Source organism: Mesocricetus auratus, unplaced genomic scaffold (genome assembly GCF_017639785.1).
Source record: "Mesocricetus auratus isolate SY011 unplaced genomic scaffold, BCM_Maur_2.0 Super-Scaffold_100018, whole genome shotgun sequence".
Taxonomy (NCBI): Eukaryota; Metazoa; Chordata; class Mammalia; order Rodentia; family Cricetidae; genus Mesocricetus; species Mesocricetus auratus.
In genome coordinates, this window is record NW_024429199.1 from 48657251 (window position 1) to 48672807 (window position 15557).

The 15557-nt window shown below is 49.8% G+C and overlaps 1 protein-coding gene across 1 annotated transcript; it reads left to right on the forward strand.

Annotated features, from left to right (window-relative positions):
• Positions 1–479: 479 nt before the first annotated feature.
• LOC101822963 (sperm motility kinase 2B-like) lies at positions 480–2986 on the forward strand. The gene is made up of 2 exons (XM_005083043.2): positions 480–2026; positions 2445–2986. Exons 1-2 carry the CDS (start codon positions 495–497, stop codon positions 2803–2805), a joined length of 1893 nt encoding a protein of 630 aa, XP_005083100.2. The 5' UTR covers positions 480–494; the 3' UTR covers positions 2806–2986.
• Positions 2987–15557: the final 12571 nt, after the last annotated feature.

Here is a 15557-nt window from a genome sequence, read left to right on the forward strand (position 1 = left end):
TTGTGTGTCTTCTGAGAAATCACTTTAAAGGTTGCTTGTTTTCTTAGTGTTTCTTAGTTATATTATTACCATTATTTTTCCATTTGCATATTCTAGAAGTTTCAAGGGATTTTCCTTTGTTTTGATTTCTAAGTTTTTAGTTTTTATGTATTTTTGCTTATTTAGAGTTTGGTTTGTTTTTAACTATATTGTTTGGGTTTTCTGAATTTTTAAAAAATTTGATCCTTTATGTATTTATGTATTCTTCTTGGGCAGTCGGTGGTGATCATTCTTATTATCCTTCCTCCCTAGAGACTTACAGCTAGTTTTTTGTTTTTGTTTTTTTTAATTTGGTTTCCTTGGTTTTGTATGTGTGCCGTTTTGTTTTTCTGGGATTTTTGTGGTTGTTATTGGTTGTTTTTAATTTTTTTCTATTTCTTTTTTCCACTATTTTCATTTTTAATTTCTTTATTTCCACTTTTTCTTTCTCTTAGGCGGCATTCATACTTTCTAAAATGAGCTTTGAAGATGAGGATACAATCACAGAACTCAGATCTAAGCCCCGCTTGCGTGAGAGAGACAACTTCCACGCACAGTATAGGGTCTCGAAGACCCTTGGCCGTGGAGGCTATGCCATGGTAAAACTGGCCTACCACCGCCTCACAGGTGCCCCGGTGGCTGTCAAAATGCTTCGGAAAAGAAAGCTGTGGTGTTATCCCGTCATGTCTGAGGTTGATATCATGATGATGACCAACCACCCCAACATCATCTCTCTTCTTCAAGTGATTGACACTGAGAAGATGCTATACCTCGTCATGGAGCTGGCCGAGGGACAGCAACTTTATCAATATGTCCGAAACACTGGTTACCTGTCGGAGGACGAAGCTCGTGATATATTCAGGCAAATAGTGAGTGCTGTGAGCTATTGCCACGAGAACGGGATAATTCATCGGGACCTGAAACCAGACAACATCATGGTGGATAACAACGGGAAAGTCAAAATCATTGATTTTGGCCTCGGCACCCAAGTCCAGCCCGGGCAAAAGCTTAGCTTTCACTGCGGGACTTATACTTTTGGTGCCCCTGAACTCTTCCTTGGCAAACTTTATGATGGCCCCAAGGTCGACATATGGACCATGGGACTCATTTTATATTTCATGGTAGTTGGACATGTTCCATTTGAGGGTTTCACTAGAGCAGAACTGCGAAAGAAGATTGTGGCAGGGATGTATACTATCCCCTCGGACCTGTCAGAAGAACTCCAGGACCTGCTTAGCCTGTTGATGACTTTGGATCCCAATCTTAGGCCGACAATAGATGAAGTGATGACACACCCCTGGCTGAGGGAAGACGAGGAGGGTTTACCAAACCACCATTGTGAAGAAATGATCCCTAGCTCACCTGACCCTGCGATTGTAGCAGCCATGGAACATATGGGGTTCCAAGCCCAGGACATCAAGGATTCATTACGTCAGAGAAAATTCAACCAAACCATGGCATCCTACTGCTTCCTTCAAGAACAAGCTCTCAGGGAACATGGCTGCACAACCAGGGCTCAGCCCATAAATCCAGGGGTGACACCATTCCCTTCCCTTGAGGATCCCGTTGCTTTCCCTCTAGAACCAAGGAGGAGGGGGAGTGAGCCGGCCCTTAGCACATTACTCAGAGGGTCACCCGCTAATGGCCAGCAGGCAGGTCAAAAGGGAGGCAGACACGCCACTAGGGCATTCCAGAGGACACCCACACTGGACCCAGCCCAACATCAACGTACTAAGAGCGCTCCCTGCATTCATTCAGTGAGCGGCGAGAACACAGAAGACAACTTAGGCTCAGTCTGCGGGGCAGCAGAGGGCAAGTCCGTCCGCAGCCAGGGCCAGCCCAGAGGCTGGAGGGGATGGACAAGGAGGATAGGAAGCGCCATGATGAGACTCTGTTGTTGCATTCCGTCAAGGAAGAAACCTCGCCGGGGGCAGAACAGAGTCTCCCCCTCGGAAATGAGCCCCGAGGAGGGGGCCCGGAGGACAAGCAACAGGAGCGCGGCCCAGAGGTACATTTCTGTATTTGAACGCATCTATTTTGCTCATGTCTGTGTCAACGGACAGATCACAGTTATATGTACTTATAGGGTGCAATGCATTGGGAGGCTAGCTCTAGATACCATGGCCCAGAACATGAAAGATTCATTACGTCAGGAAATTCAAGCAAACCATGGCAAACTTTATGGGTACCTTAGAGCTTGTTCCTTTCACAGACACTTTCAATGACTTGGTGGCAGCGTTGGGGACTAGGAGGTGGGGGGGGGGGGGGAGGGGAGGAGGTGGCTGGGATGGAAGGGTTAGACGGGAGGAAGGAAGCAGCTGGGAGGGCTGTGCAGAGCAGGGTGATCACAGTTGGAAGGGTGTCCCGTGTAGTTGAAGTCACGGGAGTCGGTTTCACGGGCCTGTGTTATTATTGCATTCTAACAGTTCTCCGGAAGACGCAGAGAACACCGTGGCGTTGGAGAGAGTCCCCAGGCGTGGACGGAGACCTGCAGAACGGTGCCGTGTAGAAAGATGTTCCACGTCTGCGTCCTGCTCTGAGTCCAGCTGGGAGGGACAGAGTAAATGGTGGGATCCTGGGCAGCAGGAATTATGCAAAGACCCTGCCTCTCGAAGACAGAACCCTCCCCCCCCGTCTGCCCATCTGCCTGGGTCGCTTCAGACCCCTCTTCTCTCGGAAAGTGACTTCACCCCCAGTGCCACCAAGTCATTGAAAGTGTCTTTGAAAGAAACAAGCTCTAAGGTGCCCGGAAGTGGAAAATATGCAGGACTTTCACGTAGACTTTGAGACCAGCAGCATTTTAAGAAGGACCAGTGAGACCACTGTCCCATTTCCCCGAAGACAAGCGTGGCAACCTGATGAATTCCTGTGCAGGTGGCATGGGTTGGATCCCAGGGCTGCCGAAAAGCCGCAGGCCCATTCTTCTGTGTGCATGTGCCTTGACTATGTAATACAAGATGTCCACTCCGCCAATTGTGACATTTCCATTTTTTTCAGATCCACGGGACAGGGTAACCCCTCTGTTTTAGCCCAGGCATGTGTCGTTCAGTGAACAAGTCAGATATTGGGCGGGAGGAGGATGTGTGTTAGGATAGAGAAGTATAGATATTCCATGTGAGAGGCAGGCCCCACTGACACAGGCCGGCAACAAGATGTGCCCTGTCACTGGGGACCTCACTTAACAGCAAACCCAAGCCTTATCATACTGGACAGATTACCAGTACCTAGTGGACCCGTCTCACAGGCACCTAAGCTCTGGCTCCTGTGTATACCTGTCACTCTGATGTAGGCTCTCGCAGCAGAGCATCTTTCCAGTTCTGGGTACAACACTCTTGGCTTCTTTATAATGTCAATTAGTCTCTTAGCAAATACCCCTCATGCTCCTTTAAATTCAGCCTCACGAGTTCGCAGGCGACAGACAGTGTGTGTGTATGAAAGACTAAGAGAGTGTGTGAGAGTGTGTGTGAGAGTGTGTATGTAAGAGAGTGTATTGTGTAAGAGGAAGAGTATGTGTGTAAGACAGAGTGTGTGTGTGCATGCACATGTGTGCGTGTGTGCATGCCCGTATGTGCGTGTGTGCATGCGCGTGCGCCAGGATGTATTATACTAGGGTACCCTCTAGTTCACCTCCTATCAGAATCTTCACCTCCTATCAGAATCCTCAGTCCCATCAAATCTTTTTCACCACTCTGGTGATCACGGTGTCCATTAAGCTCCGTTCTGAACGTCCCCCTCCCACAAGCGCACTGCAAAGGCGTCCGAACCATGTACCATGTCAGGGATGCTCCAGCATTAGCTCCTCTGCTCCACATCAGATTTCCTGAACTAATCAGGTGATAAGGGAGAGTAGTTTATCTTGGCTCACTGTTTCCAATAGGATGGTCTTCGCCCCACCTCCCCTTCAAGACAGACTGTGATGATCAGAATGTGCAAGCCGAATAAACACTTCCCTTCCCTCAACATTTTTATTTATTTTTAAAACCTTCTTTTTTAAAAAAAGATTTATTATATATGCAGACAGGCCAGAAGAGGGCACCAGATCTCATTACAGATGGTTGTAAGCCACCATGTGCTTGCTGGGGTTTGAACTCAGGACCTCTGGAAAAACCAATGCTCTTAACCACTGGGCCATCTCTCCAGCCCTCAGTTTTTTTTTTTTTTTTGTCGTGTTTTATCGCAGTAGTGGAAACACTAAGAAAATGGGAAGGGACCGTCACCAGGGAAGGGATGACATGGCGGACCGCAGGGCCGAGAGAGTTGATGTTAGATGTGTGGCTTGTAGGAAATCATTTCGCGGGTACTTTCCGGCACCTAGAATTTCTTCCCACCAGACTTTGCCTCGGGGCGGGGGTGGGGGAGAAAATGTCATCTCCGGCCTCTTGAGATGCCATATAGGTCAGTCAGCTGACTATTTTCCCTTGCAAAGCCAGGCAGCGGCGGGAAAGCCTCGAGTCGACTGCACGCTCAGGCTGCAGACTTCTGCAGCACCGGCTTCCCGTGGGATTCCCAGTGCTGAGTTCTGAATACAGATTGCAAAGTCAGAGCAAAGGGGCCGCAGCTCAGAGCGGAGGTATAGCTAGCATGAAGGGCTCTGAGGGACAACGCCAGCCTCGCTGCCGATGCCAGGGCGTGACATGTCCTGTCAGGGCCACTGCACGGGCAGGGAGGCGGTGAGCTGGAGGACCTTGGGGCCAAGGAACCAGGGCCCTCCTGGCTCCCAGCATAGGCCTTAGGGGATATGAGCCTTGCTGAGAAGTTAAGGTCAGCCTGGTTGGAGAGACACGGTTATTAAGAGCTGAGATGAAGCCAGTAGGGGCAGAATTGGCTGCTCTTGTCACCCGCAGTTGCCTGGACTTCCAGTGGCCGATTGCCCACGGTCTACCTTCAGGTGCCGGTAATTTGACAGGGTCTGGAGAGGTGACCCTGAAGGACCAGGTCCCTCTTCCTGGAACATTTGCCAAAGAATTGGTGTGTCAAGGTCTTGAGTGGGAAGTGTGGACCTGGAAACTTGACTAAAGGCCAGCAAATGCCACCATGAGCCGTCCCCTTGGGAAGCCCCTGTGCTGAGTGAGATAGACCCCACCCTCCTGGCCACCCAGAGACTGGTGGCTTAGAGCAGAGCGCGGGGGGGCCACCTGCTCCCTGCAGCTTTTCCCTCCTGGGGCGAGTCTAAGACTCTGCCTTCGAGTCTGTTGGGATTGGCTGGGATTTGCACTCCTCTGAGTTTTGAGATAACAAAGCCCCACAGTGACCATGACAACACCCAGGTTCTCAAGTAACATTCCAGCAGCCATCACTCGCGGGGGGGGGAGGCTGTGTTCTCCGTTTAGTTCCTTCTTTGTTTCATAACTGGGGCCACATTTCAAGGCAGATAAAGGAGGGTAAACGCGTCTAGCCATTCGCCACCCTTGGAAAACGGGTTTCCACTCCCTGCGTTTGTCTTGAGCATAGTCAATCCATCTGCTCTCAAGGTGTTCCTCTGATGTCCTCCTTACCCTAGACATGCCCTACCCTGTACGCCTGGAAATGAGAAATGTTTTTTTCTAAACCCTTACGTGGCAGTGCAGGAATCAAAGGAGATTTTCCTTCAACTCCCTCGTCTTCAGAAACGACCGTGGCGAAGGTGGCCCGTTGGGGCACTTATGTAGTGCTCTTGTGTTGGTTCTGTTAAATTTAAGTAAAGACAGAAGGGCATGAGTTCAGCGCTTAGCTGGTTGCCTATTGCCGTGGAACAAGGGACCCGAGACAGGTCGGGAATTGGGAGCGGTCTAGTAGAGCGGGCCTGGATGTCAGCCAGGGCTGGGACCATCTAAGGGACTGACAGGGAATGGAAGGCTGGAGAGATGATAGCTCACAGCTAGCAAGCCGGCCATGGTCACCAGCAGAACCTCACCCTCCGTGTGCTCCCTCCTCAGGCTGCTGAGCGTCTGTATGCGTGGTGGCCGCTTTCTCTGAGTGCCAGACTAAGAGAAGGAGGGAGAATCAGGTGTGTTTGCGGCCTTGAGTCCAGTTTCACCCATTGGGTCTCCATTACTCAGCTGGAGCAGCCAGCCCTGATTCAAAATAGACGGGGAAGCCAGCAGGAAAGAAGACATTGCCGCACGTGAAACAATGGCCCAATAGCAACTATAGACTCGCTCCAACTCCGCAGCCACGAATACATGAAGGAATATATCATCCTGCCTAGCAAACCACAGTGTTTGTTACGATGACAAGTCGCTATATTTGTCTAGTTTTTGTCGCCATAACAAAACATTCAAGTCTGGCTGGGTAATATGTGAACAAAAGAGGGTTGAGGTTTTTTTTGTTTGTTTTTGTTTCTTCAAGACAGGGTTTCTCTGTGTAGTCCTGGCAGTCCTGGAACTTGTCCTGTAGACCAGGCTGACCTCGTACTCACAGAGATCCGCCTGCCTCGGCCTCCCGAGTGCTGGGACTAAAGACCTGTGCCATCACCACTGCCCAGCTCAAAAGAGGTTTATTTATCCGGGCGGTGCTGGCGCATGCCTTTAATCCCAGAACTCGGGAGGCAGAGGCAGGCCGATCTCTGTGAGTTCGAGGCCGGGCTGGACCAACAGCCTCCAAAACAATACAGAGAAACCCTGTCTCATAAAATCCAAAAATAAATAAAGAAAGAATAAATAAATAAATAAATAAAAGAAGAAGAAGTTTATTTATCTTACTGTTTCAGAAGTTAAAGAACAGGGTGCCATCAAGGCTTGGCTCCAATAGAGCTCTGATGTCACAGTGGATGATATAACAGCAGAAGCAGTACCAAGCAGCCAGTTACTTGAGATGGGAAGACAGAGTAGTGGCAGAGATTGCCATTGCTCTTTTATAACTTCTCCTGGCTAGAGATAGCCCAGGTCTGTAAGGAAAGAGATAGCGCAGGTCTGTGAGGGTAGAGATAGTGCAGGTCTGTGAGGCAGAGATAGTCCAGGTCTGTGAGGGTAGAGATAGCTCAGGTCTGTGAGGATAGAGATAGCCCAGGTCTATAAGGTTGGAGATAGCCCAGGTCTGTGAGGATAGAGATAGCCCAGGTCTATAAGGTTGGAGATAGCCCAGGTCTGTGAGGATAGAGATAGCCCAAGTCTGTGAAAACTAGTTCCCTTCTGTGGGCAGTTGTGGGAACAACAGACCTTAGCCAGAAACCCACTCCTCCATCAGCCTGGGAGCAGGCAGCTGTGAGACAATGTTTACTGAAAACATGTTTACTGAAAACAATCCAGTGCCCCAAGAAATGTTTACCGGAGCCACAAGTTCCTGATAAGGGCTCGCTAACTGAAACACCCTGACTTTGATCTTCCCAATGGCTAGCCAACTCTTCCTGTCCCCTGCTGTCACCGATTCTGGTGTCAGGGATTTAACCACCAGCCAGGAAGAGGAAGAGAGATGTGCCTGTGTGGGTGTATGTATGGCAGAAGTTTTTCTGGAGGGAAGCATTTTCTTGGGAAGTTCTCCTGAGCCTTCTTGGGGAGCATAAAGATTTCTTAACGCAACCGACTGGTCTCTGTGTCATCTATCCCGATGCCCTCGCCACATTCTGGGATACAGGCTGCGCAGTGGGCGCAGCAATTGGAGGTCCCACTGAGATCGTGAAAGCGAGGTAAGTGGGTGGGTTCGTCATTTTTTCTGGCCAGGGACAGATTGGGGAAAATAAGAAAAGAAACGATGGGGAATAGTTCCGGGAAGCTTGAATTACAGTATCAAGTAAAAAAGTTACTTGAAGTACAGGGGACCATAGTTAAGGCTAAAACCCTGGAAGGCTTTCTAAAATTGATAGAACGAGCAAGTCCATGGTTCATTACTGGGAAAGCTTAAATATCCCAGATTGGGAGGAGGTTCGCCGTGATCTTATCAACTTTTATGAAAAGAGGGACCTGAGTCCCTGCCCCCATCCACATTCTCCTTATGGAGATTAGTGAGGGGCGCACTTTTGACAGATAAGGCTAGCCACCACCAGGTAGTCCAGGCCACAAAAGAGGCTTTTTCAGAGTTAGACTGAGACTCAAGCCTCCCTGAGTTCTGAGGCAGAGAGTGAGGATGAATCATCTGAAGAAACCCTGCCTGAAACTAGAGGCTCCATTGTTAGTGAGGATGAGGAGGAGTCTCAGCAACAACAAAAGAATGAATAGAGATCTCAGGGCATGACCCCAAAAGAAGGACTCCAGTCAGAATCGGTTATATCCTACTCTGTCAGACCTAGAAAAATGAAAATAGCTCAGACTCAGACTCTGACTCAAGAGTCTGAGAAGGAATTGTTACTTGCTGAGGTCGCAGCCCTTAAAAAAAGCACTAAAAAGGACTCAAATTTTAAAAAGACAGGACAGGGAGAGAAACCCTCATCCATACTCTAAAATAAGGGACTCCTCGTTCTCGGACCTCGAGGGAAGACCCAGAGGAGGGGTCCAATGCTGCCCGGTGGTGGCCCCAGTAATGGAAGTTCCAGACCCAAACAATCCTGAGCAGGTCATTTGGTGCCATGACCCTTTAAGTTTCAAAGACATAAAACAACTGAAAGAGGCAACTCTAAATTATGGAGTGCAGGCTCCCTTTACACTTTCCTTAATGGAATCTTTTGCATCTCTTAATTTGACACCTGGTGATTGGCAGCAGCTTTGCAGAGCGGCTCTATTGGGGGGATATTATTTGATTTGGAGAGGTGAGTTTCAGGAAAGATGCAGTTGGACAGCCCAAAGGAATGCACAGGCCGGACAGCCCCAGAGAAATGTGGAGATGCTTACTGGGAGTGGTCAGTATGCCACCACTCAACAACAAATGCAATATGACATCGCTGTCTATGCCCAAGTGGCGGCAGCAGCCCAAGGTGCTTGGAAAGCATTGCCTTCCAAGGAAGGAGGGGATCATCTGTCCAAAGTCCTTCAAGGACCCTCCGAACCTTTCCAAGACTTTGTAGACCGTCTCAGTCAGGTAGCAGAAAGAATATTTGGGGGCATTGGGCCTTCGATGCCAGTTATCAAACAGATGGCTTTCGAAAATGCAAATAAGTACTGTAAGGAGGCCCTTCGTCCCTATCGCAATAAAAGTCTAAATGACTATATCCGGATCTGTAGAGACATTGATGGTAATTTCGTCCAGGGCCAAGTGTTAGCTGCTGCTATTTGACTCCAAGGGGGAAAAGAAAGATCTAATCAGGGAGGGAGAAAAACATGTTTCAGCTGCGGTAGGGAGGGGCACTTCCATAGAGAGTGCCCTCAAAAATAGTACTATTAGTCTCAAGAGACCTGGTTTATGCCCCCGCTGCCAAAGGGGATATCATTGGGCCACTGACTGTTACTTTAGAACTGACTTGGGGGGCAATTTCCTTCCTGCTAATAATAATCAAAAAAACTGGAAGAGGGCCCCGTCCCAGGGCCCCAAAACCAATGTGTATGGGGCAATGACCCCTGCTGTAGGCAGCAGCAAGATTCGTTTTCTCCCCCAGAGCAACCCCTTCATCTCTCAGACCTCCTCAGGGCCACTTCAGGGAGTACAGGACTGGACATCGGTCCCTCCACCCGGGTAGTCCTAACACCCGAGATGGGGATCCAGGCCCTCCCTACTGGTGTACATGGGCCATTGCCCCCAGGCACAGTCGGACTACTCTTGGGACGGTCCAGTACTATCCTTCGAGGCATCCAGGTACACCCCGGGGTTATAGACCAGGATAGCAAGGGAGAGATTAAAATAATAACATCAGTGGTCAGTGGGGTTGTTTCCATCCCAGCAGGAGAGCGGATTGCTCAGTTACTCCTCCTCCCTACAGCTCCTTACAAGGCTCAAAAAAATAAAAAAAAAGGGGGGGAACTGAGAGATCTGAAAGACTGGCCAGCAAGTAAGGCTATATAAGGATGTATTTAAAAGGGGTACCAAGCTAGGGGGTACCAGATTAAATCTCCAGGCCTTTGCCTGACAAAGGTCAGGAAAGGAAGGGGAACTTGAAAGTTCGCCCTCAGTTGGAGGGTGGATTGGATTAAATCTCCAGGCCCTTGTCTAAGGGATCATCCTCAATGGGACGATGGATTAAAGATGGGTAAATTAAAAAAAATTGGTAACAGTTAATAAACGAGGTACAAATATTCAATAAAGAAAAAGGCATAGGTATATAAAATAAAAAAATGTTTGGTTACATTTATATGGAGTAGGTTATTGATACAAATTTAAGGTCAATTTTGTGAGCCATCTCTAAAAATCTTTGGCAAAAGCCTGGCCTCTCCACTTTGCATCTACAGAATTACAAGGAGTGGGTATGGCTGTAGCCCCTGAGTGTAGCTCAAAACTTCTCTAATGAAGAAATGATGAGGGACATACAGGACTTTTTCAACCTTTTGTTTGAATTCAAAGATTGACTGGAGTTGTTCTGTTAAAGAAGTTTCAGTTCAACAAACTAATCATAACCTAGGCAAAAGGAGAGATATGTATACATGGTCTGTGTGTATGGACGTGGCCATGTCAGTATGTATGAAGTGTGAAATGTAAATGCGTGAATGTTGACAAAAGCAACTGTTCTAATTGCCTTGGATATGATTAAAGGGATACTTAAATCCCTTCAAACAGTTAAAAACTACCTAAATCGATTTAGATATAGCCAAAAGAAACATCCAGTCAGTCGGTTAATATCTTAACAAAAAAGTTAAGGTTTAAGCCTTCAGAGCCAGTCCAAAAAAAAAAGAGGTTTTCTCAGGGAACTGCCCTGCCACTTTGTCAGGCCCCACCCCCAAAGGTGTCTGTGTAGATGCAAATTAGGCCTTGTCAGCTAGTGAGAGCTACTGGTTAGATTAAAAAAAAAAAAAAGACTGCTCACAGACTTCAGATAATTTTCAAAAATTATTTGGGACATAGTATAGTTTACAATCCCTAAATGATTCTCAAAAGTACTTAATGGTTATGTCCCTTTTAAAGGACACCTACTAATAATTTAAATAGTGATCCCAATTCACCTAGATAGTTGACTAAGAAGGGTAGACTGTCCAACTTCATCAGTTCAAAAAAATCTAAAAAATAAAAAAGGGGAGTAATGTCCCCAGTCCCCACATGATTCATTGAATAATCCACTCCTCATTATTTAGAATTTTTTAAAAAGTAAATGCCAGTGAGCAATCTACTTCAGACAGATTCTGGCATAATGGAACTTGAACAACTATTACTCAGGTCAAATGGAGACATCCATACACTAGACAGTGGAGAAGACCCTAATTTGGGGTCGAGGGCATGTTTGTGTTTTCTTGCAGGAAAAGAATAAAGCTTCAGCAGCTGTCTCAACATTTGGTGAGATACATGGAGCAGAGAAAAACTGGACCTGAGATCGTGGGAGCCTGCCCAGAATCCTCCTGGACTCCTAGTTCCACCCATCTAGATCCCTATGGCTCAACAGTACTTTATTGACAAATGTAGAGGACTTCCCCCATCAATGTAGCATTATAATCATTCTAAGATCTACTTAGGAAAGCATTTAGAAAGTGCACTTACACAGATATATTAGGTACAATCATTGATGTTACATATGTAGTGTAAAGAGAAGCCTTTTCCTTGAGAGAAGCCTTTCCGCCAGCCTGTTTCTAGATCCGCATCAGTCCCAAATAAACACACAGGAGGCTATATTAATTATGAAGCTGTTGGCCTTGCTTGTCTCTTACTGGCTAGCTCTGACTTAAGTAATTACCCCATAATTGTTAATCTAAGTATGTCTCTTACCGGAGAATAGTTCTGGGCTCCTACCCCATGGCATAACATCAATGATTGTACCTAATGTATCTGTGTAAGTGCACTTTCTAAATGCTTTCCTAAGTAGATCTTGAAATAATTGTAAACTTTATCATTTTTGACCGTCAAATTGTAACTATAAATCACCCTTGTAGCAAAGAAAGGCTGGTGGTAGAATGCTAAGGCCCAGATCGGGGGATGGGCAGGTGACAGAGAGGCGCTATGTCAGTGGGGGTCCTGGGAATGGTGACAGTGGCGGTAGGCATTCTGGCTTCATGCTGAGTTCAAACATGCCTTGTTCCAGAGGCAAGAGATCCGTAACCATGTGTTACTCAGCTTAGCCTACGGCAAGCCCGATAGCCATAAAGCCTGATTACAGATGATTCTAAGATGAGGTTTCTCTGAGGATGGGCAACCTGTGGGGTAGAGCCCCCCCCCCCGCCTAAGGCAGGGGTAGCCGGGTACCCCAAGAACGGGATGTGGGGGGCGACCCTACTTGACCTAAGACAGGAGTGCCTCATAAAAAATAAAAAAGGAGGAACTGTGGGAACAACAGACCTTGGCCGGAAACCCAGGTCTCCATCAGCCTGGGAGCAGGCAGCTGTGAGACAATGTTTACTGAAAACAATCCAGTGCCCCAAGAAATGTTTACCGGAGCCACAAGTTCCTGATAAGGGCTCGCTAACTGAAACACCCTGACTTTGATCTTCCCAATGGCTAGCCAACTCTTCCTGTCCCCTGCTGTCACCGATTCTGGTGTCAGGGATTTAACCACCAGCCAGGAAGAGGAAGAGAGATGTGCCTGTGTGGGTGTATGTATGGCAGAAGTTTTTCTGGAGGGAAGCATTTTCTTGGGAAGTTCTCCTGAGCCTTCTTGGGGAGCATAAAGATTTCTTAACGCAACCGACCGGTCTCTGCGTCATCAATCCCGACGCCCTCGCCACATTCTCGGATACGGGCTGCGCAGCGGGCGCGGCAGGCAGTGTCCCCATTGGCCCCTGGGGTCACATGGCCCTAGTCTTGACACATCAATACCACCACCATGGAGACCAGGCTTCCAGCATGTGACCCCTTGGAAGGCACCCAAACCACAGAGATCACTCAGAAAGAGGCCTAAGGACAGCAGTCACCAGCTCAGGTGCCCACACAGGGCTGAGCGATAAGCAGACAATGTTTCAGAGACTCTCTGAATAGGGCGGGTCAAATCGTTGGGACAACTGGCCTTGGATTCGAACTCTACCTCAGTTTACCGTCAACACCTGCGTACCGAAGAAAGAACACAAGATTACATCCACCTGTTCAGATATTGTGTAACCGAACTCAAAATGATGGCTCCTCCTTGACACACAGGTGTTTGGCCTGCACGTCTGTCTTTCCAAACAACAGACGCAGTCTCTCCCCGACAGTGCTTTCTGCCTAGCAACAGGGACAAGGAAATCACTCAGTGGCTGGGAGGAAGGAGAGGGGGTGGGGGGGTGCCACAGCAGCTGATTTCAACAACACATGATTTCTCCGCGGCATATTCCCACCAGGTAGCCTTAGACGACGCGCGTGGAAACGGAGACAGCTGCTGACAGCTGCCTGGTCGGTGTTATTGAGAGTCTCTCGTCCCCGCCATCCCACGGTGGTCCTCGTGGTCCGCCTTTGCATGGAGAAACAGGTCTACATAGCATCCACCCATAGGCCAGCCGTGGGTCAGGAATTAGCAGTACGTTTAAGACACGCCACGCATTTCACAGATGCGGCTTCTGGTGTTTGCAGCCTCGTGTGACACCGAGTAGGGACACGGGGAGTGGTGCTACGGAGACGGGAGACGGGAGCCTCGGCTGCTCCTGCGGAGCGCCTGCCTGGGTTCAATTTCCAATACCCACAGGGTGGCTTACACACCTCTGTCACCCCAGTTCCAGGGGACACAATGCCCTCTTCTGGTGTCCGAGGGACACTGGATACACGTCGTGCACATACGTGTGTGTGTGTGTGTGTGTGTGTGTAGGTAAACACCGTAAAATTGGAATAACTCTTTAAACACACGCAGAAAGGCGGCTCCCACCCGTGATGCTAAGCATTTGGGAGGCTAAGACTGGGGCGCCCTAGTGTGAGACAACTTGGGTTACAGAGTGAGACGCTGTCTCAAAAAAACAAACACAAAACAAAACTAAAACCTAAAACAGAAAAGGAGCAAAACAAACAAACAAACAAAAGGAAAGGCGTTCACCTACACACGTCTGCTGCCTGCTTTAAAGCTCTAAATGGGACTGGAGTTTCCCTCCCCCTCTCCTTCCTGCCCTCCCTCCTCCCCCTCCCCCTCTCCTTCCTGCCCTCCCTCCTCCCCCTCCCCCTCTCCTTCCTGCCCTCCCTCCTCCCCCTCCCCCTCTCCTTCCTGCCCTCCCTCCTCCCCCTCCCCCTCTCCTTCCTCCCCTCCCTGCTCCCCCTCCCCCTCCCCTCTCCTTCCTGCCCTCCCTCCTCCCCCTCCCCCTCTCCTTCCTCCCCTCCCTCCTCCCCCTCCCCCTCCCCCTCTCCTTCCTCCCCTCCCTCCTCCCCCTCTCTCCTTCCTCCCCTCCCTCCTCCCCCTCCCCCTCTCCTTCCTCCCCTCCCTCCTCCCCCTCCCCCTCTCCTTCCTCCCCTCCCTCCTCCCCCTCCCCCTCCCCCTCTCCTTCCTCCCCTCCCTCCTCCTCCCTCCCCCTCTCCTTCCTCCCCTCCCTCCTCCCCCTCCCCCTCTCCTTCCTCCCCTCCTTCCTCCCCCTCTCTCCTTCCTCCCCTCCCTCCTCCCCTCTCTCCTTCCTCCCCTCCCTCCTCCCTCCTCCCCCCTCTCCTTCCTCCCCTCCCTCCTCCCCCTCCTCCTCTCCTTCCTCCCCTCCCTCCTCCTCCCTCTCCTTCCTCCCCTCCCTCCTCCCCCTCCTCCTCTCCTTCCTCCCCTCCCTCCTCCCCCTCCTCCTCTCCTTCCTCCCCTCCCTCCTCCCCCTCCCCCTCTCCTTCCTCCCCTCCCTCCTCCCCCTCCTCCTCTCCTTCCTCCCCTCCCTTCCCTCTCTCCCTCCTCCCAACTCCCCCCTTCCTAGCAGTGCACTCAGAACCCTTCAGAAGCAATGCCCCTGCCTCAGGAGCTGGTTTCCAAGGCGACATCATCTCCCCTATGGTCTTCTGTGTTCTTGTTCACCCTCCATTCCTGTCTCCTCCAATTTTGGTTTGGTTTATTTATTTATTTTTTTGCCTTGCCATGGTCTCTATATCTGCAAAGCCCCCTTCTAATATTTCCCAGAATGATAGGGAATTGCGACACACAGAGCATAGACATCCTGGATAAGCTCTTCTGAAGCTCACCAGTCTCCCTGCTCTTTGCCTGTCTCCCTGTGGGGAAGGGTGAGGGGGAACGGGAAGCAGCAACCGCTGCGGGATATTCCGGGAGACCCGGGGCACGCTACTCAGCCCTTGAATGTGGAAACCATGAGTAGACGTTGGAGCCCAGGGAGAGAGGTGGTTCTGTTTATGTTCCAGTCAAGTTTTTGTCTCCAGAAGAAGTCGCTGGAAGCGGCTGGTGGTCTGAGCAGGCAGCTAGGTGCTGTCTCCCACGCCGCCTTGCAGCTCCTGGGCTCCCCTCCTCTCTGTCGCCTTCCCTCCCATACTTCTTTAAAACACAGAGAGAGGCCTCGGGGATCCTCCAAGGTGCGCACGACCTGGTTTCGCCACACTGTGGGCCAGGCGAGCCAGTCTCTGGATGGGGACCAGGAGGACCGTGGCTCACATCTGCTGCTCTCCAAGTGAGACGGTGGAGGACAGCGGGCCAGGGACAAGTGTGAACCAGCTGCCCAGTGGTGGTTGTGTTCCGCCCTTGCGCTCCTTTC